Raw genomic sequence first — 27,272 nt, forward strand, 5'->3', positions numbered from 1 at the left:
ATCATTTGTAAAATTAATCCTCTTTGACAAAATAAGATTAATTACCTCCCCTTGACAAGCTTTTCTTCCCATGCTTAGCATTGGAAATATGAAGTATAATGAAATCTACATCTTTTATTTCTATTTCATACTGAAATTGACATACAACCATGAGTTTGTTTGGTTAATGATATAAGTTTTCAAAAATATTTCATAATTCAGAAGATATGCGGGGGACTAAATTGAAATTAAAGACCCGTTTTGGTGTGTCATAAATCTGGGTGGTGCCTAGAGTTGGAATATGTGAGAAAAATGTGATTGCTAAAGTTTTTCATCTCTATACAAATATTATTGAATTTAAAAGATAAATTTTAATCCATGGTTGCATTACGATTTAATCATTAGTAATTTTAGGCCCGCTTTTTTGAAATATTGTTTTCAAAGTCTGAACAAAATTTTGTCATTTTCTGTATAATCAGATTGAGCTGTGGGGATTAAATAACAATACAAAAAAATTATTTACCATTTAATAAACTAACCTTTATCTCTAACTTCTGATGAAATTTGAGTGATACAGGTTAAAATGAATGCTAATTGAATTAAAAAGAACAACTTTCTTACAAATTGCTAGAAAATAAAAAAGAGACATATTAATTACAACATCATACCAATTTTGTTAAAAAAGGTATAATTTACAAATTTCTTAGGATTGGAAACAGATGCTAACTTGAATAATTAATGCAATAGAAACCCTATAGACCTTCTAGCAGATCTAATTAAATGATAAATTTCGTGAATTATTAATTTGTCCTGACATCTTTAATTAGAAATGATCTAACCTGTATGAAAAAAGATAAACAAGAAAGATGTTTTAGTAAGAAAGGGGTGTGGCATTATAATCTAATGAAACTTACTTCATTATTTACATTTTTGTTTATAACAATTTCTGTTAAAATACTTTTAAAAAAATACACACAAAAACAAAATAATTTCTTGTTTGTAACTTTGACCTCAATTTTTTTATCTATGAGGACAAACTTGTTGAAATTCAAATTAAATGAAATCATTGTGTATCAAAAATTTAATTTAAAAAAATCAACAAATTTCCCAAATATTTGTTGAATTCTTAAACCCACCTCGTTCAAACATTTTAAGAACTACATGTATTCTTATCCTAAGTCTAAACATTGACATAGTAAGTCATTCTAAAAATGTTCTTCAGAAATAATTTTGAAAATGTTTTAGTCATTTTTGGAACCACATAACATGTTTTTAATTGGATTTAGGGTCATAGTTTATGTGTAGTTAATTTATGAAAAATTTTATTTTGATATTTTTTTTTTAGAAAAATTCTTTAAAAGTACATTTAAGTTATGAATATTGTTTTTAGGGTTGGTTGTTATAAGGTATGATGCATGTTTCAAACAATCATGTTAATTTCAAATTATACATGTGAAATATACTTGTACAATGAAAGTAATTATTGAGGTTACTTAAATGACCATATGAAAGACTTTAACCAAACACAAATTTTAAAAGGTGCAAAATTCACTAGATAATTATACAAGTTAAAGAGATTAGGTTCATGCTAAATTGAAAACTTAAGGTCATTTTGAATGAAGTTTTTCCCCTCACAAAGTGAAGTCAAGAATTAATGGTTGCTTCCGATTTTGTTTGTGGCGCTAATTAGAGATAAGTTTTAATTTGAGAATTATCGTCAATTTTCATATTTTAAATATCTATGTTTTTGTTTGCCAAAAAAAGTTTGGTAAGTTTTATTCATTTGACAAGTATGTCTGTATAATTTTTACGGGTGAGAAAACCTCCGGAATAGATAAGACCTATGATTGTATTGAAATCAAAACAGAATGTTGACCTCAAAATCAACAATACAAAAATCACCGAACCAGTCAATAAATGAATAATCAACACCTTAATAGAATAATGGCGGACAAATTAGTCAACTTTGAATCACAATAAAAATATTGGCAAATTAAATCATTTTAATGTGTGATACTTCGATCAGTTATTGCTAGCTTAACTTGATGGGCATCTGCTGTTTGGTAATTTTAGAACCACAAAATCCTGAATTTTTAATTTTTATTGATCATAAATGGCACCTTCAAAAATCTGAATTTATTTATTTATGACCAAGAGAATTGTGACACTATTTTCCTCCGTAGATTCTGAAATTTATATCAGAAAACTTGCATTTGATTCTCAGTTTTGCTCGTATAAGACCAACAATTTATTTATTTATTTATCGAAGAAATGCACATTTATACAGAGAGGTTGAAGGCATATGAATAATAGAAATATATACACAATGCAAAAATTTTAAAATATTAAAATATAGAAAAAGTATGTGGTATGGGTTTTGCTCATTGTTGAAGGCAGTACAGTGACCTGTAGTTAACTTCTACTCCAATTTGTCTTTGGTGGAGAGTTGTCATTGGCAATCACACAACTTCTTATTTTTATATTTAACTGTTTTTTTTTTGTTTTTTTAAGAATCCACAAGCCAGTAGTTCTTTGATCACCAGTAATACACAAAATCCAGAAAACAGCAAACATTCATATGGTGACAAGCAATACGGGATTGATTGCCTTGGGTACCAGGCTGATTCCCGTCCACAGAGTCCTGGTTACTGGTACCAACAGCTTAAAGAACAAGAGGTAGGTGATATTACTGAAACAGGGATACAGGACATAAGAATGTATTGGTTGAGTTCAGTTTTAATTTTCTTCCTGTACCTGTTTTGAAACATTTGCTGTACATTTTATTGGATTTTTGCCCCTATGCCCTTTAAAAAAACATCACTGAAAAATTGCAAAATGTAAAAAATTGACAGAAGATACCAAGGAAAAATTCAAAACTTGTGTCGGAGAAACTGAAAACGCCATAGCAAAAAACGAAAGACAATGAAAAGACAAGCAAGTCCACAAAATATGACCAAGAAAACTTAAGTTAAGATGGGAATTGTGTCAGTGGGTCATGTCAGTTTAGTGTCAAGACAAAATACTCTAGTTTCACTGCTTTAAATAGAAAGTGCTTTACATTTATACAATAAATGTATTACAAGATACCAGTTCTAAGTTGTTCTTAATAACAAGTCAACCAGTGTAGAAAAAATAATGTTATAAGACGCTCATTATGAGGTGCAATAATTAAAATATTTATGTAAACATGTTTGGTCAGAAGCTTTCAATCTTTCCAGGAGGTAATAGATTGTAAAAACATCAAAAGTAAAAAAATTGTAAAAAGTTTTACTTAAAATGTTCGTATGAAATAATATTTTAACTATTTCATTTTACTGTTGAATATTTAGCCGTGGGCAAGGATGAGCTGTGAGAAAATAGATATTTAAGTGTAGTCATGTTTGATGATTTAAATGGGGATCAGAATTAGTGATTTTATACTTGAAATAATTATTTACATTTCTTAACAATGGATTTGCCATAGCGACTCTTTTTGTTGCCATAAAGAATAGAAAACGCACTGTTCACATAACCATCGGCAATTTTTTAGTCAAAGAGAGAGGTCATCTTCACTATAAATATTATCATAACATATTAAAGAAATTCAGAAACTTTTTTCTTCAAAATGAAATTAAATCTTTTACTAAATCTTCACAAATCATTTTCGACATCTATAATGTTATCACAACATATTAAGTTTCGTAGGTGAAAGAAATATTAGAGTTACTTCCCCTTTTCTATTATCTCTTTTTTTTTTTTTTTTTTTTATTAACTTTTAATTCTTTTTTTTTTCAAGATTTGTATATCATGTAAATTAATTTGTATCTTTTGTAAATTGAATTATTTAACCTGATATGTTTGTTTGAAATAATCTCTAACAACATGCTGTTATACAAACTGCCTTAGGCAAAATTGTTAAAGGGGTAGTCATGCAATTCAACTATCAGTACACTTTTATGAAGGAAAGGATTTTGAATGCTGTAAAATCTACTATCTTTTGTAATGATTATAAATTATCAATTTTAAAGAGGTGAACAAAAAGAAATTGAACAGCCCTGTTTGAATCATGGTTGATGTCTATAGAAGTATTTTAAACTTTGACCTCTAAATAAGTATCTGTATTTATGAATTTATGTATTTTAGGCCAGAGAAATGCAACTATTACCTCATAAAAATGATGATGCACACAGTGAAGCTTCTGCAGAATCGGCAACAAGTGATAGCGGAAGAGGGGGCAGTGAAGAAGATATAAATAGTAACAGAGGTCACCCCTTCAGTGACACAGGTAATTGACCTTTGCATGTATTCATTGATCAACTAAACATTATTTTAATAAAACTCAGATGAAAACGGTCATCTTTAACGCTGGTTTAAAAAATTCAAATTGGTGCAATTTAAGCACGTATATTAAATAGGTGATAAAAATGAAATAATTTTAAAGTTCAGATGTATATGATTTTAATACCAATTCATCATTTTAAAAGTACTTATAATGTTGTAATTTCCGACCCTTTTTTCTTTCATTTGTAAATTTTTTGACGTTTACTTTATTAGAAAGTTATTGAGATATCAAACATTTTAATAACTTTGACCCCTTCAAGCAAAAATATATAAATCTTCTGTTCATAATGGGACCGTGTTTAATGGTGGACGAAAAATGAGCAAGTTATTTCAAAATCGTTAATATGTTCTTTGTGACAAAAATAGGTATTTATTAGAAAATTTATTGGGATGAAAAAAAAGGTTGAATATTTTTTTCTAATTTTCCAAATGTTTCAATGTCTGTCGTTTTTTGTTGCTGCTTTATGATGTAAATTTTATAAATAAATTACCATACGACGCAATAAATTTAACATTTATAGCATGAACTAAGGTGGCGACAGTGGAACATTAATATTAAAAAGAGAAATTCATATAACAAAATTAGTTTTATTTTTATTGCAAGGAATTTTAAAAAAGAAAAGTTCCAGACTTAAAATTAGAAAAATTGCAACATATTACGATTTCATAAAAGAACTTAAAACATTTTTACTTATTACATATAGGTGTTAATATCTTTATTTTGGTGATAAAATGATAATGATCTTGTCATCAAGTAAGAAATTTTAGATAAACGTCAAACTTAATGATCTGGGACATGAATCATTTTATAAACACTTATACTATAAAATAAGTACAGATGACAAAACCAATGTTGTTTTTATTTATTTACTGATATTTTTAAGTAAATCATAGATCTTTAAAATTGTGAATCATTTGTTTGATTATTACAGTGGTATTTTATCAATGCTATGTTTAAGGAGTAAGTTCAAATCTTCTTTAATCTGCATGGCAAATCTTGAGCATTTTTGAAAAATTAAAAGAAACTGAAAGAGGTCTTACAAAATTATTAAGTAATAAATTGTCGGTTAGGGATAAACCTGGGGCTTTTATTTCCAAATTCCTCAAATATATATTGTTTTCCCTTTTCCAAAAATGCTTTACCATTTTTCAATTTTTTTAATTCAATTTTTGGACATTGAAAGAACAAAAACCCTGAACATGGCTTCTGTATGTCAGAAAAGCAATTTGATTGACAGATTTGGAATTCTTGTTAATTTCATGTAACATAATTAAGCTGACAAAAATAAATAATAAAATCAGTTGCTACTGAAATTGATATGTAAAAAGATTAGGTTCAATTATCAAAATGATAAGTATGATGGCATGGCTGTTGTATGTTTTTGTCTAATAATCCCATTCAATCTTAATTTATTTTATCCTTTTATCTGGGTGGCAACATTTTTGAAGCTAAGTAACTCATTAATGAACCTAGAACACTTGTCACTTTCATTCACCTTGAAATATACATTTTGTAATTAAGGAATTGAAAGACAGCCAAACTGTCTTGCTTCACTAAAACTCTTTAAATAGTCTGATATAACAGATGGGCACAAAGAACTTTTGAGCATATGTCAGTGTCTGAATTTTAAATTTTTCATCATAATGCAAATTACATCTCTTTTAATTGCCTTGTGGGTTTTGTGTACCAAAAGACATTTAGTGAAATATAGAAAGTATTACTTAAGCATGTTAAATATTAATAAATGCTTGTTTCCAAATTTCAAGATGTCTTCGGAAGTTGCCTCTTGAGAAAAATATCATTTACAACTTACAATTATATAATGCAGATTGATGTTGTTTCGCTTTTTTTTTCCGTGTGATTTATGATTTTTGATAAATTAACATTTCCTTCGCAATTAACAAAAACCCTTTTATTCTCTTTGTTGTGCATAACTGTCAGACGATTCATTTTATCTTCAGAGATATTCAAAAGCATGCATTTACTAAGAGTATTCTAGTCTCCTGTTGTGAATAAGTCTTTGATATGCCTCTCTAAGAATGATATTTTATGTGAAACTATTCTGACAATTTGTTTAACGGTTTCTGTAAATGCCTTTATAGTTGGTTTTCGTACAAGAATTCATGACTTAAGTACATATCATGGGAAGAAATCTGTTTTCTATGAACCACTTGTAGTACAAAGGAATTTATAACAATAATATTATACTGCATGGCTGTTTCTATTTCTGGGTGAAAAAAAGTGAACTTTGTAACATGTTTTACATGTAGTAATTATGTTGACATGTGTGGAAAGGCAAAAAGCAATGGATTCAAGCATTAATTAGTTCAGCAATCTTATGATTTTGCTAGCATTGATGTCATAAGGTATTAAAAAAAAATACATGAGGTATGTTTATAGTATGAACGAATTTTACATGCAACAAAGCTGGTGCAGAATGTTCTGGTGTCTACGGTATTAGCCTTTTTAGTCTATGGGTTGCTGTCTCATTTGCATAAATCCAACAGCTCCTTAAGAAATACAAATAAATATACTGTTCAAAAGATGAGCTATATATATATACATTTTGTATGCTTGGCATCATTTTTTCATTAAATATATTTGAAATGATATGTTATAAAGAAATTCTAGCATTTTCTTTCTTCTATTTCAGATGAGCCATACAAATCGGGCAACCATTCTTCTAAGAACTCCAGTCTTTTACATTCCAGTTTTGATACGCCAATCAAAACAAAATCATCAGACAGTTATCCTCGTAATATTAGCTTCAGTGACGATAGTGTGAATGCTAATACAACAGTTGACGAATTAAAATCAAAATATGCCAGACAAAAAGAGGCGCTAGTGGCTTCATATATGAATACACATTTGCCAAACTTTTCACAAAGTGGAATTAGTGCTATTCAGACTCCTTCACGGAATAATTTATCCCATGGAAGAACTTTAGAAACTCTTGATGAGGCATCTCACAGTGCATACGGACTTAGATACTCCATACAAGATATTGATGCAATGAGTGACAGTATAGCCACGCGAGATGATGACGGAGCCAGTACGACAACGTCAGGAAGTTACACAATAAATCCAGACGAGCTAGTTAACGAAATAGACAATTTGTTTTTCAATTCTGACGTTATTGTATAATTATTGTTGTATGGTTGTTATTTAAGTCCTTGGTGCCAAAATATTACAATTCAAACTGCCTCATTTTCAGAAATGTTTCTATGGAAACTTGTGTAACCATAGCAACATTTCTATTTATCAAAATAAAATGTGTTTCATGCACATTGACGGTGCTCTTTGTTGTCTCAATGTTATGACTGTGATTTTTCATTTGCATGGAAAACAAAAAATACTGAGCTGTAGAAATCTTTATTCAGGTCAACAACTCTATCATATCAGGAGAAAAAAATGTTAAATTATTCTTTAAATCATTTCTGAATTGACAAAGGCTCTAAACAATGAGACTTCTGTATCTTTTATCATTTATCACGTAATAATGGGAATGAACAGGTTATCAAAATCTTAATAATTGTATTGTCTCCCCTTGGTACATGTATCTTTGTCAATGTAAAAATTCTAGAAATAGATTTCAAGGACTATGCAGTCTACAAAAAATGTTCAAAATCTAAATTTTGTTTATTGACTGTTCACTTCTCCTAAAGGAGTAGACTTATACTGGTAGAATTGTTGACCAAAAAAGAATTCCCATTATGATTTAAAATAGTGCTACATAGATATTTTTGTGTGAAAGAAGGTCTGGAATCTTTAATTTCTGGTATCTCCTTTTGTTGGGTCAACAGGCCCATGGCCAGTTAAAAAACGGACCAGGAACTTTTGATAGAAATTTTGTACCAGAAATACTTAATTCTTCATAACTACAAACAAATGGATTTCAGATTTTTGGGTCACTAATATAAAATGCAATGTTTTAACTTAAGGGTACAACTTCCAGGAATATTTTTAAAATTTTATCATGGTCCAAAAATATTTCTGTATTTATGAATCTTGTTTTACTCGGACAAAAACACAATGTGTAGGGCTTTTTTTCTTCAAAAATCTCTGACGGGTATAATGATATCCTGTTTAGATACCAAGGTATAAAATAACGAAATGCTCTGTATTTCTATATTTATTCAGCGTAATGTATCAAATCCCTGTTGTTTTAACTTTTACAGAACGATTTGTTTAGTTACAGGCCGTTGGATTATTATTTTTATCATACTTGATCTTGAAAATTTCCAATAGAACAGATAATGTTTAAATAAGCTCAGTGGAATTCTCAATTGATTATCGCTGTTTGGTTAGATTAAACTGAAAACTCCAAAGCATTTCAATGTAACTATGACAAAATGTTTTAAAGTTAAAGGGAGATAAGCCAGATATTATTTGGTAATGAAAATACTCTAGTCATTACTCATATCATAAACATTTTCATCGCATTTTCATCAAATATTTGTCATTTTAATTTATAAAATATGAATTATCATAATAATGCTATTGTAGTACTAAAAGAAATAGTTGTGCAATTGTTTTTGACAGTTTTTTTCCAAAATGAATCAAAAGTCTAAACCAGAGTGCTTTAAGAACATAAAATTTCTTCAAAACGATTTTATAAATTTTATGTTTTTAAATATTTTAATTTATACTCGTCTAATTGTTTGTTTCGATTTAGATTTTACAAATGAAATGGACTTTAAAGTTTTTTGGGGATTTAAAAGATAAATTGATATCTAAAATCTGCATCGGAGTTATGTCCCTTATTTTTGTGCTTTCAGCAGAAGATCTCTGCAATGGGCATACATTTTAAATCAAACTCATAGAGTATGAATGTTGAAAATGGTTGTTGTTTTAATGATAATGTACGATTTTTATTTATGTTGAATAATTGTACAAACAATTTGTTGGTATTTTGTACATAATTATTGTATTTTTTACAGAAAAACGAAATAAATCTTTATACAATGAAATATTTTGTTGTGAATTCATTTAGCTTTGTTGAGAATGAAAATACAGAAATAATGTGGTGGTAAACGACAATGGGACAGCAACCAAACAAGAACAAGTAGAAAAAGGAGATGAACTTCCTAAGGTCATTGGTCATTGTACAGTTTTATATAAAGATCACCAAAATTTGTATGCCCCCGCCGTAGCAAAGGGGACATTAAGTTTTACCCTAGTCCGTCTGAACGTCCGTACATCCCAAAATTAGTTTCCATTCTATAACTTTAGTTTGCCTCAACCAAATGTTATGAAACTTATACACAATGATTATTACCACAGAACACAGATCAAGTTTGAATTTTGGTGGCATCACTTTTACCATTCTACAGTTATGTCCCTTTACAAATGGAAAAATTGCTCAATTTTGCCTCAACTAAATGTTATGAAACATATACACAATGCTTATTACCACAAAACACAGACAAAGTTTAAATTACCTTTTACAAATAGAAAAATTGCAGAATTTTTTGTTTATGTTCTCTAACTTAAATTTGCCTCAACCAAATGTTATGAAACTTATACACAATGCTCATTACCACGAAACTGAGATCAAGTACAAATTTTGGTAGTGTCACTTTTACCTTTCTTGAGTTATTTCCCTTTATAACGTTATATGCAAGCTTGGGCATCATTTGTGTCCCATGGACACATTCACCATTTATTAATGTGAATATATTTGAAAATTGTTTCCACATTAAAAGAATTGCAATTGGAATATATAAGGAGATGTATATGTCAATGAGGCAACAAACCAACAACACAAATAACCAAAAGGGAAACAATACAAACCCAAAAGGTCAACAATACAAACTTCAACAGTCAGACCCTTGTTAATACAATATTTCATGGTCTAATTTCCCAAATTCTTAAATATGAAAATTAATTAAACAGACCTACAGTTCTTTACATGTTGGCTTCTGATGAAAAGTTATTTCATTGGAAATCATACCACATCTTCTTATTTTTATATCAACGATCTGCCATTAATACCAAATTCACCATCGTCTGGAACTGTCAAGTACATCTGGCCTGTCAACAGTGAGGTTGAGAGTTTGAAACCAACACATGGCAGGTGTGTTAGACAAGGATTGTCAGTTTTTATGTCAAAGAATATGTTTCTCTCAGGAATAGAACATGTGAAAATGATATGAATTGCAAACCTGCTTTGTACTAGATGATAACGCTAATTTCCAGTTCAAAATGTTCTATGTCACCTTTATTTGAACACATTATTCTGACTCTGAGCTGATTAGTCTTTGCTCCAACTCCTAAATGCTGCATGCTTTGCAGAGAAGCAGTAAATACCATTTTTTCAAATGTTGGTTTAAAGCAGTCCGGGATATAACCCTTCTGCAATCAAAGGGAACATGCTACTATGAGTGTCATGAGTTCAACTAGTCTGTCATTGATTAAGACATTGTCAACCAATCACAACAGTTGGATGCACACTTTTGAAATTATTTCCCAGAGTGCATTTGAGCAATTGTAGCTTGCTCAATCAAAGTGGCAAAGAAAACAATGGACCACTTGCATATTTCCAACGGATTCTGAAATTATTTGAGCTGCATAAGAGTTGCTTCCCTTATCATTGGCAGTCTGATTCCTTGCTGACGAAAAAGCAATGGAAGGATATATTTTTTGTTCAGATTTGGGTCTTAATTTTATTGGATGTTAACATGTGGTTACTGCTTATGAATCTTATTTGCAATAAAATTGATATGTATATGCCTGCTTTTGGAGTTCAAAATTATATTTTATGTACAGATTACTTTAAAAAAATATATTTACATTATTATTTTTCCATTGACGTTGTAGAGTGGCAGGGAATCTAACGTTTCAAGTGGTCTTTTATACATATACTGATTTAAGATAATATACCAACCTGTGAATGATTGTCTGATTGGTTGATGATTGCTCGATTGCTTATTGTCCAGTGGCAAATATTTCACGCATTTTCAGGACTATTTGTTCAAATATTAAAAGTAGAAATGGGATGGAATACAAATTTTGACTGCCACAATGCTGTTGAGAGTTGAGAAGGTTGGGATAATTAAGCCTCTGTAAAAATAATGCTGTAGGAGACTTGTTTGTGCTAAGAGCTTGACACTCTGCTATTTTTAAAAAGGGAACAATCGTTACCGTCCTTTGATAATTGCGTATTTGATACATATACCATATAACCAATGAAAATCATTTTTAAAGAACAAATATTAAGCACGAAGAAAATGACCACCTTTGACCTGATATATACACGCTCTTGGCTTATGGCAGGTACACACATTTTCAGTGAATATCAGAGTATCGCTCAGGTCGTCGTTCTTTTAGGTGACAGTTGTTATCTTAATATCGAAATCGAAATAATGAAAAACAGGAAAAACATTGTTACTTTATTATACATTTATTTTCTTGTATTTTCCATAATAAATATTTAGTATATATGTCTCTGCATAATACCAGAGACGTCTCTGATAATACATAAAACGGGAACAGTCTTCTCAAAAGATTTTTGGACAGTACAACAAACCATTCCAATATTCAACTCATCCGAAAAAAAACAGGAATTATCAACCACTGACGAACAACAAATCGTCTATACAATTTGCCATGCTCTTAAATGAGGGGCGTAAAGGGGGGGGGGGTATAATAAAATTGCCATTTCACGATGAACGAACAATTAAAAGATTTCTTGCACGTTGATCTTTTTACCGATTTCACGAAACACGGTGAATAACGAACCTTTTTCACGGCTGCACGTGAAATAAAAATGGCAAAACACGTTGCACGAAACTAACCCTTTACCACCCTCTTAAATGCCCCGACTCTTATAAAAGTTGTGGATAAATGGTAATTACAATTTCCAACTGATTAATTAATATAATGACTAATGAAAAAGAAAGTCTTACTATCCTACAAAAGTTTACAGGATCACAGCTCCATATGTCTAATTTGAGGTTCTAAAAATATTACGACAGATTTCTAATATAAAAAAGAAGATGTGGTATGATTGCCAATGAGACAACTCTTCACAAGAGACCAAATGACACAGACATTAACACGTTTTGTACATGATTATAAATGCCTATAAGAATAGTCTAGACTGAAAATTTTTGATCGATTTGGGCAAGTTTTGAATATTTACCAAAATACAACTTCTACAAAAACTAAAGCTTGAGTGCATTATCATTCCAATGAAAATGTATGCATCTTTCTATGTTGTGATGTTACACTATTGTTTCAGATAAGGGTGAAGGTTGGTACCTATTAAAACGTTTAAACCCGCTGCATTTGTTTGCACATGTCCTAAGTCAGGAATCTGATGTTCAGTAGTTGTCGTTTGTGGATGTGGTTCATAAGTGTTTCTCGTTTCTCATTTTTATACACCCGTTTACAGGACGTATTGTGGTATACCGTTGACCGTCTGTCCGTCCGTCCGTCCATTCGTCCGTCTGTCCGTCCGTCCGTCGTCAACATGTCGGGCATTAACTAAAAAAAGCTTTAACCAATATGCATGAAACTTTGGTGAATTGTTTATATCTATTGACGTGAGCTCCCTTTCGGTTTTTACAAATTTCAGATTTACCGTTTCCGAGTTTTGGGGTTTTATTCATTAAAAAAGGGGGGATTTTCCAGTTTTCCGACAATGACTCAAGAATGCTTTCACCAACTTGCAAGAAATTTTGTTGAATTGTTTATATCTATTGACATGAGCTCCCTTTTGGATTTTTATAAATTTTAGATTGAACGTTTCCGAGTTACAGGGTTTTATTCATAAAAAAAGGGGGATTTTCCAGTTTTCGGACAATAACTAAAAAATGCTTTCAGCAGTTCTCATGAAACTTTGGTGAATTGTTTATATCTGTTGATGTAAGCTCCCTTTTGGATTTTTATAAATTTTAGATTTTACATTTCTGAGTTATAGGGTTTTATTCATTAAAAAAGGGGGGATTTTCCAGTTTTTGGACAATAACTCAAAAATGCTTTCAGCAGTTCTCATGAAACTTTGGTGAATTATTTATAGCTATTGAATCGATGTAATCTCCCTATTGATTTTCATAAATTTCAAATATGACATCGAGAAGAAATTGAACTTTATTTGTTTATAGTCTGACAACAGATTTACTAAGTATTGCGCAACAGCACAGTGTATTGCACAACAGCAAGAAATCTTTAATTGAATATAAATTCAATTCATATAACCAATTTCAAGTTCTTTGACTACATTTATTCAGAAACCTATAATATGTCAAATCTTTAATTACAATCCAAATTCAGACCTGTATCAAGCTTGAATATTGTGTCCATTTTTGCCCCAACTGTTCATGGTTGGACCTCTGCGGGCGTATCCAGCTGCGCTCAGCGAAGCAGTTTATTATGCCCCCGCAACTGAAAGTTGGGGGCATATTGTTTAACCCCTATCCGTCTGTCCTTCAGTCCTTCCCTCTGTCAATCCCTTTATGGGTATATAGCTGATATATATTCCAGATAACTCCTCTACAGTTTGAATGCTAGGAATTCACTTTGCTGGCTGTTTTTACATATAATGAAGGTATTCATGTGGTCAGGGTTTTGATTTTTATTGATAATTTCTCTTTTTGGAGAGAGTTGAACTTTGTCATTTTTTGGAGTATTTACTTGCATAAGAGGTGCATAGTGTTTGTGGAGAACTCCTACAGTTTGAATGCTAGGAAGTTTTCACTTTGCTGGCTGTTTGAAAATATATTGAAGGTGTGCATGTGGTCGGGGTTTTGATTTTTATTGATAATTTCTCTTTTCGGAGAGAGTTGAACTTTGTCATTTTTTGGAGTATTTACTTGCATAAGAGGTGCATAGCGTTTCTGGATAACTCCTCCTACAGTTTGAAAGCTAGGAAGTTTTCACTTTGCTGACTGTTTGTACATAATTATATTGAAGGTGTGCATGTGGTCAGAGTTTTTATTTTTATTAGTTTTTGTCGAGCCTGCGACTTTTGTTGCAGAAAGCTCGACATAGGGATAGTGATCCGGCGGCGGCGGCGTTAGCTAACTTCTTAAAAGCTTTATATTTTAGAAGCTAGAAGACCTGGATGCTTCATACTTTGTATATAGATGCCTTATGTTACGAAGTTTCTGTCTGTCATATGTCCATTGTCCTTGACCTCATTTTCATGGTTCAGTGACTACTTGAAAAAAAAAGTCAACATATTTTGTAATGTTAATTTCTTTCTTATTATGAGTAATAGGATAGCTATATTTAGTATGTGCTTACCTTGCAAGGTCATCATGCCCGTCAGACAATTTTCATTTCATGGATCAGTGAAAAAGGTTAAGTTTTCGTGGTCAAGTCCATATATCAGATACTATAAGCAGTAGGTCTACTATGTTTGGTATATGGAATGATTGTAAGGTGTACATGTCCAACTGGTAGGTGTCATCTGACCTTGACCTCATTTTCATGGTTCAGTGGTCAAAGTTAAGTTTTTGAGTTTTGGTCTTTTTATGCCCCGCCGTAGCGGAGGAGGCATTGAGTTTTACACTTCTCCATCTGTACGTCTGTCCGTCCGTCCGTCCGTACGTCCCAAAGTTGGTTTCCGTTCTCTAACTTTAGTTTGCCTCAACCAAATGTTATGAAACTTATACACAATGCTTATTACCACTAAATACAGATCAAGTTTGAATTTTGGTGCCGTCACTTCTAATGTTCTAGAGTTATGCCCTTTACAAATGGAAAAATTGCTAAATTTTTCGTTTCCGTTCTCTTACTTAAGTTTGCCTTAACCAAATGTAATGAAACTTATATACAATGCTTATTACTACAATATACAGATCAAGATTGAATTTTGGTGCCGTCACTTTTAATGTTCTAGAGTTATGCCCTTTACAAATGGAAAAATTGTTAAATTTTTCTTTTTTTTCCAATTATCAAGTCATTTTTAAAATTGGAGTTATCTTCCTTTGTCCATGATTATAGTTGAATCAACTACAATCAATGCTTTATACAACGCAATGTTAAATTTATATCGATTAGACCGTTGGTTTTCCCGTTTGAATGGTTTTACACTAGTCATTGTTGGGGCCCTTTATAGCTTGCTGTTCGGTGTGAGCCAAGGCTCCGTGTTGAAAACCGGTACTTTGACCTATAATGGTTTACTTTTACAAATTGTGAAATTGGATGGAGAGTTGTCTCTATGGAAGTCATACCACATCTTCTTATTTCTATTGGAGTTAAAGATGACAGTCCTTCAATGCAAAATTTTACAGTACACGTTTTTGGAATATTTCATCAAAATTGTCAGCTGCAGTTCTGATGACAAATGGATATAATTTTTTTATGCCAAAGGCAAATTAAAAGCATATTCAGAAAGAATATGTGTTAATGGGATATAAATATGAACCCTGCATTGATTGTACTAGACCGAAACGCTAAACCAGATTTTTTACGTGTTAGTTCACAAGGAAACAGTCCTCGGGAAAATATGGCAACCTCATTTTCTGACTCCTAGCCGATGGGTCTAACACTATTAAATTTTATATAACTCCTAAATTGCACAATGCGTATCAGAGAAGCAGCAAATACCAATTCTTGAAGTCTTTGGTTTGAGGCGGCTGGGATTCAAACACGAGACCATACCTTGTTAACAAAGACCACTTAAACAAAACCAGGGGCCGTGTCAATGAAAGTATCCTAGGATATGTCCTAAGATATGTCTTAGGACATTATTTAGGATGGTCTTATGACGTGTCTGAGGCATGTCTTATGATGTAAAAAAAAGCTATCTTAGGACAGTCCTAACTACAGTTGCCCTGAACCATCCTAACACATTTATTTAATTGATAAAAATATGAAAAGAATTAAATGACACATATTTTATTGAATTTCAGTAAAAGGGAGGGAGGTTGCATCTTTTATGAAAAAAAAATTAACGCAAAAAAAAATTTATTACAGTAATACTAATAGATACGTTATTATAGACTATAATTTTTTTTAATGCATTTCATACAACAACAAAAACTAAGTAGTCGCAGCACTTTGTTAGAGGCGATATTCGTGCTGCAATTTAATCTATATCAACTAGAGTTTTGTCCTTAGGTCCACTCGATTTCATTACATGTATTGAATCAGCCTGAGTTAAAAAAAAAAAAGAAGTCAGAATTTTTCTGAAACCGAAATTCAAATGTTTTCAAAATTTCAATTATTATTGCACAATTTGGTTAGGTGCAAACAATGTTGCTAATGATGATAAAATTTTCAAGTTTCCAAATTCCAAAAGGACAGCACGAATTATTTTAGATAAGCGTAATAGTATGACATCGTCAAACATACTTTTTGGAGAGCTACGATTGATGCCCATTTGATGTGATTTTGTATTGAGAAAAGTAATTTTAGTTCTTAAAGCACTTCACCAAATGAATCCTGAATATCTCAAAGTATTTATATATGTGCATCATGTAAGTACTAGAACACACAGACACAGTTCTTATAACATGCTTATTATTCCTAAAACTCAAACTGAATACTAGAAACGGTCTTTGTTGATATCTGGAAGTATTTTATGGATCAAATTTGTCTAAAAATTTAAAATAACAATTGAATCTTTAACATATTTTGAAAATATTTTGTTTAATTAGTTTAATTCTAATATTAGTATAATAGTTTAATACTGTATTGGTATTTTTATTATTGACTTCATGCCATATTAGTCGTTTTTTATTTCGACTTAGGACATCGTAACTTTTAGGACTATCCTAAGACACCTATTTATATATCCTAACTTTAGGACCAAATTTAGGACATATCTTATTTTAGGAGACCCTTGTTAACCTGGCTTAGGACTAAGACGTGTCCTAAGACCATCCTAAGACACGTCCTAGTCTTAGGACAGCTTCGTTGACACGGCCTTAGATTTATAACTACAATCAAGAAATTGTATATTTAAATATACAATTCCTTGCTACAATGTATAATCTTTGAGATATAAATGCATACATTTGGGTTACAGTTAAGTTATTCTATATCATTGGGACAATCTTGGTATACACATCATCTTTTTGTTGGTCCAAAAACATATTTATGTTTTAAACTTCGACTTATTGGTATAAACTTTTTATATTTCACTCTCAAACTCTTACGTCAGGTAAACGACTTTATTGATTGATTATAATTTGCTTAACAAGCATTGGAAATATACATAATCAGAACGAAATACTAGGCTGGTCCAACATATTGATATCAACATGGTTTCAATCAACACTCTGACTTTAATACCCTGGTGTCGGCAAATGTCAACAATAAGTAATATTCGATATTCAGACATCAGTTTATGAAATCTGAAGTAAACTCCGACTCTTATATATGGTACTGATTTTCTCTTTAACTTAACTTATTCTCCCGTGTAACACCATAATTACTTCATTTGAACCGATTAACCCACCGATGTTCCCTCATATGCCAAATTTATTTTTTTTAATATGTAGAGTAGTTTATTAGAAGAAGGATAACTCTATCTGACTTGAAGTTAAAGGTTCAGTAATATCAGAGACCTATAAGTCTCTGATAATATCAAATAAATTTACTCACCACTTTCCAATGCTGGACGTGGGGATATTGCAACCTGACATATTGAAGGGGGAGGGGTTATTTTGCTATGTTGTGTGTTGTTGTGTTGATTGTTGTTTTGTGTTGATTGTTTTGTTTTTGTTTTGTGTGAACTCTCTTGTTTATTAGTTGTTCATTTGTGTTATTTGAGCAATGTTTTTTTTTCATTGTTTATTGATTTGTTGTTCGGTTCATTATTTTGTTATTTTTGATTGTTTTTGATTTATTGTTTTGTTATTTTGTTAATTGTTATGTTATTTTTTGTAGTGTTTTGTTTCTTGTAATGTTATTTTTTGATTGTGTTTTGTTTGTTGTTTTGCTATTTTGGTTCATTGTTTCTTTTGTGTTTTGTTTTTAATGTTTATTATTTTGTTATTTATTATTTTTGTGGTTTTTTTTTTATTGTTTTTTTTTTTGTTTTTTGTTTATTGTTTTGTTTTGTTTGTTTTTTATTGATTTATTGTTTTTTCTTTATTTGTTTATTGTTTTTGTTTTTTCTTTATTTGTTTATTGTTTTTGTTTTTTCTTTATTTGTTTATTGTTTTTGTTTTTTGTTTATTGTTTTTTGTTTTTTTATTTAGTTATTGTTTTTGTTTTTATTTATTTATTTATTGTTTTGTTATTTTGTTTTGTGTGAACCTTAATTTGTTTATTAGTTGTTCATTTGTGTTTTGTTATTTTTGTGTGTGTTTTGTGTTGTTTTTTTTTATTCACTGTTTGTTTTGTTTGTGTTTTTTTAATGTTTATTATTTTTTGTTTTGTTCTAGTTTATTATTAAATTTTTTGTTTATTGTTTTTTTATGTGTTTTTGATTTAATTTTATTGTATTTTGTTGTTTTTTTGGTTTTTTTTATTTCTATTTATTGTTTTGTTATTTTTGTTTTGTTTGTTTTAATATTTGATTAGTGTTTATTGTTTTTGTTATTTGTTATTTTATATTTTTTTTTAATTATTTTTGGGGTGAAAAGAGGGGGGAGGGGGGGTCAAATTTTATTTGAAAAGATAAGACAACAGTGCACAACAAAAGCTTTATTTGAAAAAGACGTCTTTGTTGGCAGCGTCCGATTGTCTCTGTCGTGATTGGTAATCATTCCTTCTGTTGTTGGACTGTGGCATTGGCAGATTGTCGTGTTTCAATTGTAACTTAAGATGCACACAGGCGATCTCTAACAAGTTGACAATGAAAGCTAGGCATGGCAAAAAATCTACCGTACGTAAGCAACCGTCCGTAACTAAGGATGCACACAGGCGATCGCGAATAAGTTTACAATAAAATCTTGTTAAATTTCTCTTGTTAAAAACTTTTGCTCAATAGCAGCTGTAATTTACAGTCTAAAATTCTCGTCCGTTTGTCATATTTCAGCTGAATAAACTGTGCATGCACTCAGTGCCACACGTTTACACATTGAAACTTGTTAGTCGTCGTATTTCTACTGTAAGCAACTAATGCACATAACAATTTTTGACTGGTCAGTTGGTTAGGTACTATACTTTCAATGACGTGCAACGTGTCCGTTGGCAGAATTGGTTAGGAACTATGCTTTGAACTACGTGCAACGTCTTGTCCCAAGGCAGTCGATGGCGGGAATGACTGTCACAAGCGACCGTTGCTACGTTTTATTTTAAAGACGCGGACGTGATAGAGAGCGCCCTAGTGACATGAAAACAAACATGGCTGACAAGTGACATTGTGTTTTCTGTGTTTTTCTTTCGTGTTTAAATGTACAATATAAAAGAACGGAATCTTTAAATAAGGAATAGAAGAATAATTTTTAGTCCGAATCTTCTGACTTCATTGTAAGTTTCTAGATTTGTTGAAGTTCTTGTCCTGTAAATTTGTTGGAATTGATTTGTTGGCGCCATTTACGACCATTAAATCGTTGGGTCCTTTTTCGGGAATATATTTAAATGTTAGGGTCTGGATTGGGGTGCTTCATTTCTGTATTCTTTAATTTTGTTTATGTTTTTTTTTTTCTCTTCTTTATATTTCAGCCATTATTCTCTATTCGTAATATTCAAGCACCCAATTATTCTCTATTCTTATGTTTTAAGGGTTCATTTTTCTGTTGATTTGGTCCATTATTCCCTATTCTGTAAACCTATGCAAACCCTCATATGTGGGCTCGGAAAATTCTTTATCTAATACTGGTGTTTATCATATTCCCTTGAAATTTGAAAGCTTATGAGAATAATAAAAGTTCCATAAGATTATGTTGCGGCTTATTGTTGCTTTGACGTTGTTTTTTTTTCTTCCTATTTTTCTATTTGTTAGTTTTGTTTGTATTTTAGGGGAAGGGGTAATTTTGTTATGTTATCTTTTCCTTCTTTTGTTTTATCTTATCTTGATTGGTGTTGTTTTGGGGAGGAGGGCATGACAGCTTCTATCCTTTTTTATCGCTTTTGGTTTTTTTTCTTCTATTTTCTGTGGTTTTGTTGTCTTGATTCATATTGGTTTTTGATTTAAAATTGGTGTTTGCTTTTGTTTTTATTTAGTTTATTTGTTTCATATTGTTTTGTTGTTGTTGTTTCTATTTGTTCTTTTGGTTTGTCTTGTTTTCTTTTTGTGCTCCGATAGATTATATTGTGGCTTATTGTCGCTTTGCTGGTGGTTTTTGTATTTATTTGTATGTTTTTAGGGGGAGGGGTTATTTTATTATGTTGTGTATTGTTTTGTGTTGATTTAGTTTTGTTTTTTGTTTTGTGTGAATTTTTTGTGTTTATTAGTTGTTCATTTGTGTTGTGTTAATATTTGTGTTATTTGAGCAATGTTTTTTTCATTGTTTTTTTATTTTTTGTTCGGTTCATTGTATTGTTATTAGGTCTTTCCACCTTTCTGTGGAAAGACCTATTGGTTTTCTTCTGATTATTTTTTTTTTCTTCCGCCTAATTTTTTTCTTGCGGTGTATTTTTGTTTCAAAAGATGTCGCTTAGTTTTTTGGTATATGATATCATACAGTCTATACGCTTTTGAAACTGACCCTGTTTAACCGAACACTTTTCTTTGTAAGAGTTATCTCCCCAAACACTGTTTTTCTTGTTATGAGATCTCCTCCGCAACCGTAAAAGAAAGCGACAAATTTATTTTTCCAAATTGCTCGTTATATCCTCAGGATGTTAGGTTTTATTTAGACCGAAGCTTTACGAAGACTCCATATGAGAGTTATTTCCCCTTTTGTATTTGATATATGTGAAATGTATTTGTAACTGGAAAACCATAAGTGATAGAGGCCTAGGGTCTTTTGATTTGAGGTCCTTGGTCCATAAAAATGAAAATGAGGTCAAGGTCAAAGGTCAAGGTCATGTTAAAAATTTTGATTCACTAATTTTCAGAAATCTTATAAGATATCGACAACATATTTTTATAGAATTGTTAGTTGCGACATTTCGTAACACGTAAATTTTAGTTGAAAGGGTACGTAGACATTTAATGGGAGTTTTCGCCCCTTTTATATCTAATATTAGCTGTATGGTAATATAACTCATTAACAATATATAGTAGAGACCTAGAGTGTTTTGATTTGAGGCCCTTGTTTCATGACCTTGAAATTGGGGTCAAGGTCAAAGGTCAAGGTCATGTACAAAGAGGCAAATTATGTGTTTTTGACACTATTTAAAGAGTTTGATTGTGTTTTAATGCTTTTGTAGGTTGACATTGACCTTTAACCTTACTACTTGTTAAGTGATCTCTCAAAAGATAAATCCCATGTGTTTAGATATATAGTATCTAGGCTTTCAATTCCGTTTTTGCAGGATCCAAGTGGATCCGTTCTCTGTGTTAATCAACTAACCAACCAACCAACCAATCAATCATTGCATGCCTGCATGTTTCCGTCTCATGTGTTTAATATGGGGTCCAAGATCTTTTCGCTTGTTTCAAGCCTGAGAGACCATATCCCACATGTTAAATTAATCAATCAATCAATCAACCAACCAACCAACCAATCAATCCATAAACCAACCAACCAACCAACCAAGCAATGATTCATTGTATGCATGTTTCCGTCTCATGTGTTTAATACGGGGTCCAAGATTTCCTTTGTTTCTTTTTTTCGCTTGTTTCAAGAGACCCTATCCCACGTGTTTAATCAACCAACCAACCAACCAACCAATCAACAAATCAATCAACCAACCAATTCAATCAATCAATAAACCAACCAATCAATCAATCGTTCATTGTATGCATGTTTCCGTCTCATGTGTTTAATATTGTATTTACATCTCTTCTGAAAAAAAAATCCACATGCTTGTTATCAGATGTTCTCAGAAACTACATGTCCAATTGACCCCAAATTTTGCAGTCAGCAGGGTATAGTATACATGTATTGAATCTTCATAAAACAACGTGGTGCAGATATCTCTCAAGAATTTTCCTAGAGAAAAGAAATTGCAATGCCGTAAAAATCGCTTGCTAGTTCCGTAAATCTCAGTGAAATCCTACAATAAAATGTCCGCTCCTAGATTGAAATACAAATCTGTGTTACAAACTGCTGCTGAAAAATGTACATTGTATGAAAATAATCGATAAACGTGTTTTAAAGTTACACAGGATCAATTAAATCCAAAGCATGCACTGCTCGTGAACTGTGATCGAAACGTCAATTACCTACAATGACAAAAGAAATACATTGTGTGTATTCCGTCGCTATACATGTTGTCTGTCCAACGTCCCCACCTAAAAAGAAAAAGTTTTCGCTAATATAAAGCCTCGTCACGTGACGCCACAACCTGGCGCGAGACAAAGACGCGCGCGGACCCTGAAATAGAATAAAAACTTTCCAAACTAAATATAGAAACTTAACCAACACACTAATATGGACCCTTTAAAGAAAGAAAAAAAAAAAACCAAACAAACAAACAAACAAATAAACAAACAAACAAAACAAACATACAAATATATCAGTCAATCATGTTTCAGGTGGGGGAAAGACTGTTTACAATTGCTTTTTAAAGCAATTGATTTATATTTTTTTATTGTGTTTGGTTTATTGTTTTGTTATTTGTTTTTTGTTTTGTTATTTTATTTATTATTATGTTATTTTTGTAGTGTTTTGCTTCTTGTAATGTTATTTTTAATTGTGTTTTGTTTGTTGTTTTGCTATTTTAGTTCATTGTTTGTTTTGTGTTTTGATTTTATTGTTTATTATTTTGTTATTTATTATTTTTGTGTTTTGTTTTGTTGTTTGTTTTGTTGTTTGTTTTGTTTTGTTTTATTTATTATTTTGTTTTGTGTGAACCTTAATTTGTTTATTAGTTGTTCATTTGTGTTTTGTTATTTTTGTTTGTGTTTTGTGTTTTGTTTATTGTTTTGTTTTTTTGTTTCATTGTTTGTTTTGTGTTTTTTTTTTAATGTTTTTTTTTTTTTTTTTTCAGTTTTCAGTTTATTTTTTTTGTTTATTGTTTTTTATGTGTTTTCATCTTGTTTTTATTGTTTTATTGTTATTTCTATTTATTGTTTTGTTATTTTGTTTTGTAATTTTTGTTTTAATATTAGATTACTGTTTATTGTTTTGTTATTTGTTATTTTTGTTTTATTTTTTTTGGGGGGGGGGGGGGGGGGGGGGTAAAAGAGTTGGGGGGAGGGGGTCAAATTTTATTTGGAAAGATAAGACAACAGTGCACAACAAAGCTTTATTTGAAAAAGACGTCTTTGTCGGCAGCGTCCGATTGTCTCTGTCTTGACTTGTAATCATTCCTTCCGTTGTTGGACTGTGGCATTAGCAGATTGTCGTGTTTCAATTGTAACTTATGATGCACACAGGCGATCTCTAACAAGTTGACAATGAAAGCTAGGCATGGCAAAAAATCTACCGTACGTAAGCAACCGTCCGTAACTAAGGATGCACACAGGCGATCGCGAATAAGTTTACAATAAAATCTTGTCAAATTTCTCTTGTTAAAAACTTTTGCTCAATAGCAGCTGTAATTTACAGTCTAAAATTCTCGTCCGTTTGTCGTATTTCAGCTGAATAAACTGTGCATGCACTCAGTGCCACACGTTTACACAGTGAAACTTGTTAGTCGTCGTATTTCTACTGTAAGCAACTAATGCACATCACAATTTATGACTGGTCAGTTGGTTAGGTACTATACTTTCAATGACGTGCAACGTGTCCGATGGCAGAATTGGTTAGGTACTATGCTTTGAACCACGTGCAACGTCTTGTCCCAAGGCAGTCGATGGCGGGAATGACTGTCACAAGCGACCGTTGCTACGTTTTATTTCAAAGACGCGGACGTGATAGAGAGCGCCCTAGTGACAAGAAAACAAACTCCGCTGACAAGTGACATTGTGTTTTCTGTGGTTTTTTTTCGTGTTTAAATGTACAATATAAAAGAACGGAATCTTTAAATAAGGAATAGAAGAATAATTTTTAGTCCGAATCTTCTGACTTCATTGTAAGTTTCTAGATTTGTTGAAGTTCTTGTCCTGTAAATTTGTTGGAATTGATTTGTTGGCGCCATTTACGACCATTAAATCGTTGGGTTCTTTTTCGGGAATATATTTAAATGTTAGGGTCTGGATTGGGGTGCTTCATTTCTGTATTCTTTAATTTTGTTTATGTTTTTTTTTCTCTTCTTTATATTTCAGCCATTATTCTCTATTCGTAATATTCAAGCACCCAATTAATCTCTATTCTTATGTTTATAGGGTTCATTTTTCTGTTGATTTGGTCCATTATTCCCTATTTTGTAAACCTATGCAAACCCTCATATGTGGGCTCGGAAAATTCTTTATCTAATACTGGTGTTTATCATATTCCCTTGAAATTTGAAAGCTTATGAGAAAAATAAAAATCTCATAAGATTATGTTGCGGCTTATTGTTGCTTTGACGTTGTTTGTTTTTTCTTCCTATTTTTCTATTTGTTTGTTTTGTTTGTATTTTAGGGGAAGGGGTAATTTTGTTATGTTATCTTTTCCTTCTTTTATTTTATCTTATCTTGATTGGTGTTGTTTTGGGGAGGAGGGCATGACAGCTTTTATCCTTTTTCATCGCTTTTGGTTTTTTCTTCTATTTTCTGTGGTTTTGTTGTCTTGATTCATATTGGTTTTTGATTTAAAATTGGTGTTTGTTTTTGTTTTTATTTAGTTTATTTGTTTCATATTGTTTTGTTGTTGTTGTTTCTATTTGTTCTTTTGGTTTGTCTTGTTTTCTTTTTGTGCTCCGATTGATTATATTGTGGCTTATTGTCGCTTTGCTGGTGGCTTTTGTATTTATTTGTATGTTTTTAGGGGAGGGGATATTTTATTATGTTGTGTATTGTTTTGTGTTGATTTAGTTTTGTTTTTTGTTTTGTGTGAATTTTTTGTGTTTATTAGTTGTTCATTTGTGTTGTGTTAATATTTGTGTTATTTGAGCAATGTTTTTTTCATTGTTTTTTTATTTTTTGTTCGGTTCATTGTTTTGTTATTTTTGATTGTGTTTGGTTTATTGTTTTGTTATTTGGTTTCTGTTTTGTTATTTTGTTTATTATTATGTTATTTTTTGTAGTGTTTTGTTTCTTGTAATGTTATTTTTAATTGTGTTTTGTTTGTTGTTTTGATATTTTAGTTCATTGTTTGTTTTGTGTTTTGATTTTATTGTTTATTATTTTGTCATTTATTATTTTTGTTAATTGTTTTGTTTTGTTTTGTTTTGTTTTTTGTTTTGTTAATTGTTTTGTTTTATTTATTGTTTTGTTATTTTGTTTTGTGTGAACCTTAATTTGTTTATTAGTTGTTCATTTGTGTTTTGTTATTTTTGTTTGTGTTTTGTGTTTTGTTTATTGTTTTGTTTTTTTTGTTTCATTGTTTGTTTTGTGTTTTTTTTTTTTTTAATGTTTTTTTTTTCAGTTTTATGTTTAATTTTTTGTTTATTGTTTTTTATGTGTTTTTATCTTGTTTTTATTGTTTTTTTTATTTTTATTTATTTATTGTTTTGTTATTTTGTTTTGTAATTTTTGTTTTAATATTAGATTACTGTTTATTGTTTTGTTATTTGTTATTTTTGTTTTATTTTCTTTTGGGGGGAGGGGGTCAAATTTTTTTTGAAAAGATAAGACAACAGTGCACAACAAAGCTTTATTTGAAAAAGACGTCTTTGTCGGCAGCGTCCGATTGTCTCTGTCTTGACTTGTAATCATTCCTTCCGTTGTTGGACTGTGGCATTAGCAGATTGTCGTGTTTCAATTGTAACTTAAGATGCATACAGGCGATCTCTAACAAGTTCACAATGAAAGCTAGGCATGGCAAAAAATCTACCGTACGTAAGCAACCGTCCGTAACTAAGGATGCACACAGGCGATCGCGAATAAGTTTACAATAAAATCTTGTCAAATTTCTCTTGTTAAAAACTTTTGCTCAATAGCAGCTGTAATTTACAGTCTAAAATTCTCGTCCGTTTGTCGTATTTCAGCTGAATAAACTGTGCATGCACTCAGTGCCACACGTTTACACAGTGAAACTTGTTAGTCGTCGTATTTCTACTGTAAGCAACTAATGCACATCACAATTTATGACTGGTCAGTTGGTTAGGTACTATACTTTCAATGACGTGCAACGTGTCCGATGGCAGAATTGGTTAGGTACTATGCTTTGAACCACGTGCAACGTCTTGTCCCAAGGCAGTCGATGGCGGGAATGACTGTCACAAGCGACCGTTGCTACGTTTTATTTCAAAGACGCGGACGTGATAGAGAGCGCCCTAGTGACAAGAAAACAAACTCCGCTGACAAGTGACATTGTGTTTTCTGTGTTTTTCTTTCGTGTTTTTTAATGTACAATGTAAAAGAACGTAATCTTTAAACTAGGAATAGAAGAATAACTTTTAGTCCGAATCTTCTGACTTCATTGTAAGTTTCTAGATTTGTTGAAGTTCTTGTCCTGTAAATTTGTTGGAATTGATTTGTTGGCGCCATTTACGACCATTAAATCGTTGGGTTCTTTTTCGGGAATATATTTAAATGTTAGGGTCTGGATTGGGGTGCTTCATTTCTGTATTCTTTAATTTTGTTTATGTTTTTTTTCTCTCTTCTTTATATTTCAGCCATTATTCTCTTTTCGTAATATTTAAGCACCCAATTAATCTCTATTCTTATGTTTTAAGGGTCCATTTTTCTGTTGATTTGGTCCATTATTCCCTTTTCTGTAAATCTATGCAAACCCTCATATGTGGGCTCGGAAAATTCTTTATCTAATACTGGTGTTTATCATATTCCCTTGAAATTTGAAAGCTTATGAGAAAAATAAAAGTTCCGTAAGATTATGTTGCGGCTTATTGTTGCTTTGACGTTGTTTTTTTTTCTTCCTATTTTTCTATTTGTTTGTTTTGTTTGTATTTTAGGGGAAGGGGTAATTTTGTTATGTTATCTTTTCCTTCTTTTATTTTATCTTATCTTGATTGGTGTTGTTTTGGGGAG

General features: G+C 31.1%; 1 protein-coding gene across 2 annotated transcripts in view; it reads left to right on the forward strand.

Annotated features, from left to right (window-relative positions):
• LOC127714199 (ATP-dependent (S)-NAD(P)H-hydrate dehydratase-like) overlaps positions 1 to 9,270 on the forward strand; it is a 123,692-nt gene extending 114,422 nt beyond the window's left edge. The window contains exons 3-6 of one of the 2 annotated variants that reach the window (XM_052220221.1): positions 2,491 to 2,655; positions 4,102 to 4,243; positions 5,232 to 5,260; positions 6,954 to 7,085. In XM_052220221.1, the coding sequence (XP_052076181.1) occupies positions 2,491 to 2,655; positions 4,102 to 4,243; positions 5,232 to 5,257 (333 nt within the window). In that variant the 3' untranslated portion in view covers positions 5,258 to 5,260; positions 6,954 to 7,085. Of the gene's footprint in view, positions 1 to 2,490; positions 2,656 to 4,101; positions 4,244 to 5,231; positions 5,261 to 6,953 lie in introns of both variants that reach the window. The other variant, XM_052220220.1, reaches the window with a different exon arrangement.
• The last annotated feature ends 18,002 nt before the right edge of the window (positions 9,271 to 27,272 follow it).

The sequence above is a fragment of the Mytilus californianus genome, unplaced genomic scaffold (genome assembly GCF_021869535.1).
Source record: "Mytilus californianus isolate M0D057914Y unplaced genomic scaffold, xbMytCali1.0.p SCAF_9, whole genome shotgun sequence".
In the NCBI taxonomy this organism is placed as follows: Eukaryota; Metazoa; Mollusca; class Bivalvia; order Mytilida; family Mytilidae; genus Mytilus; species Mytilus californianus.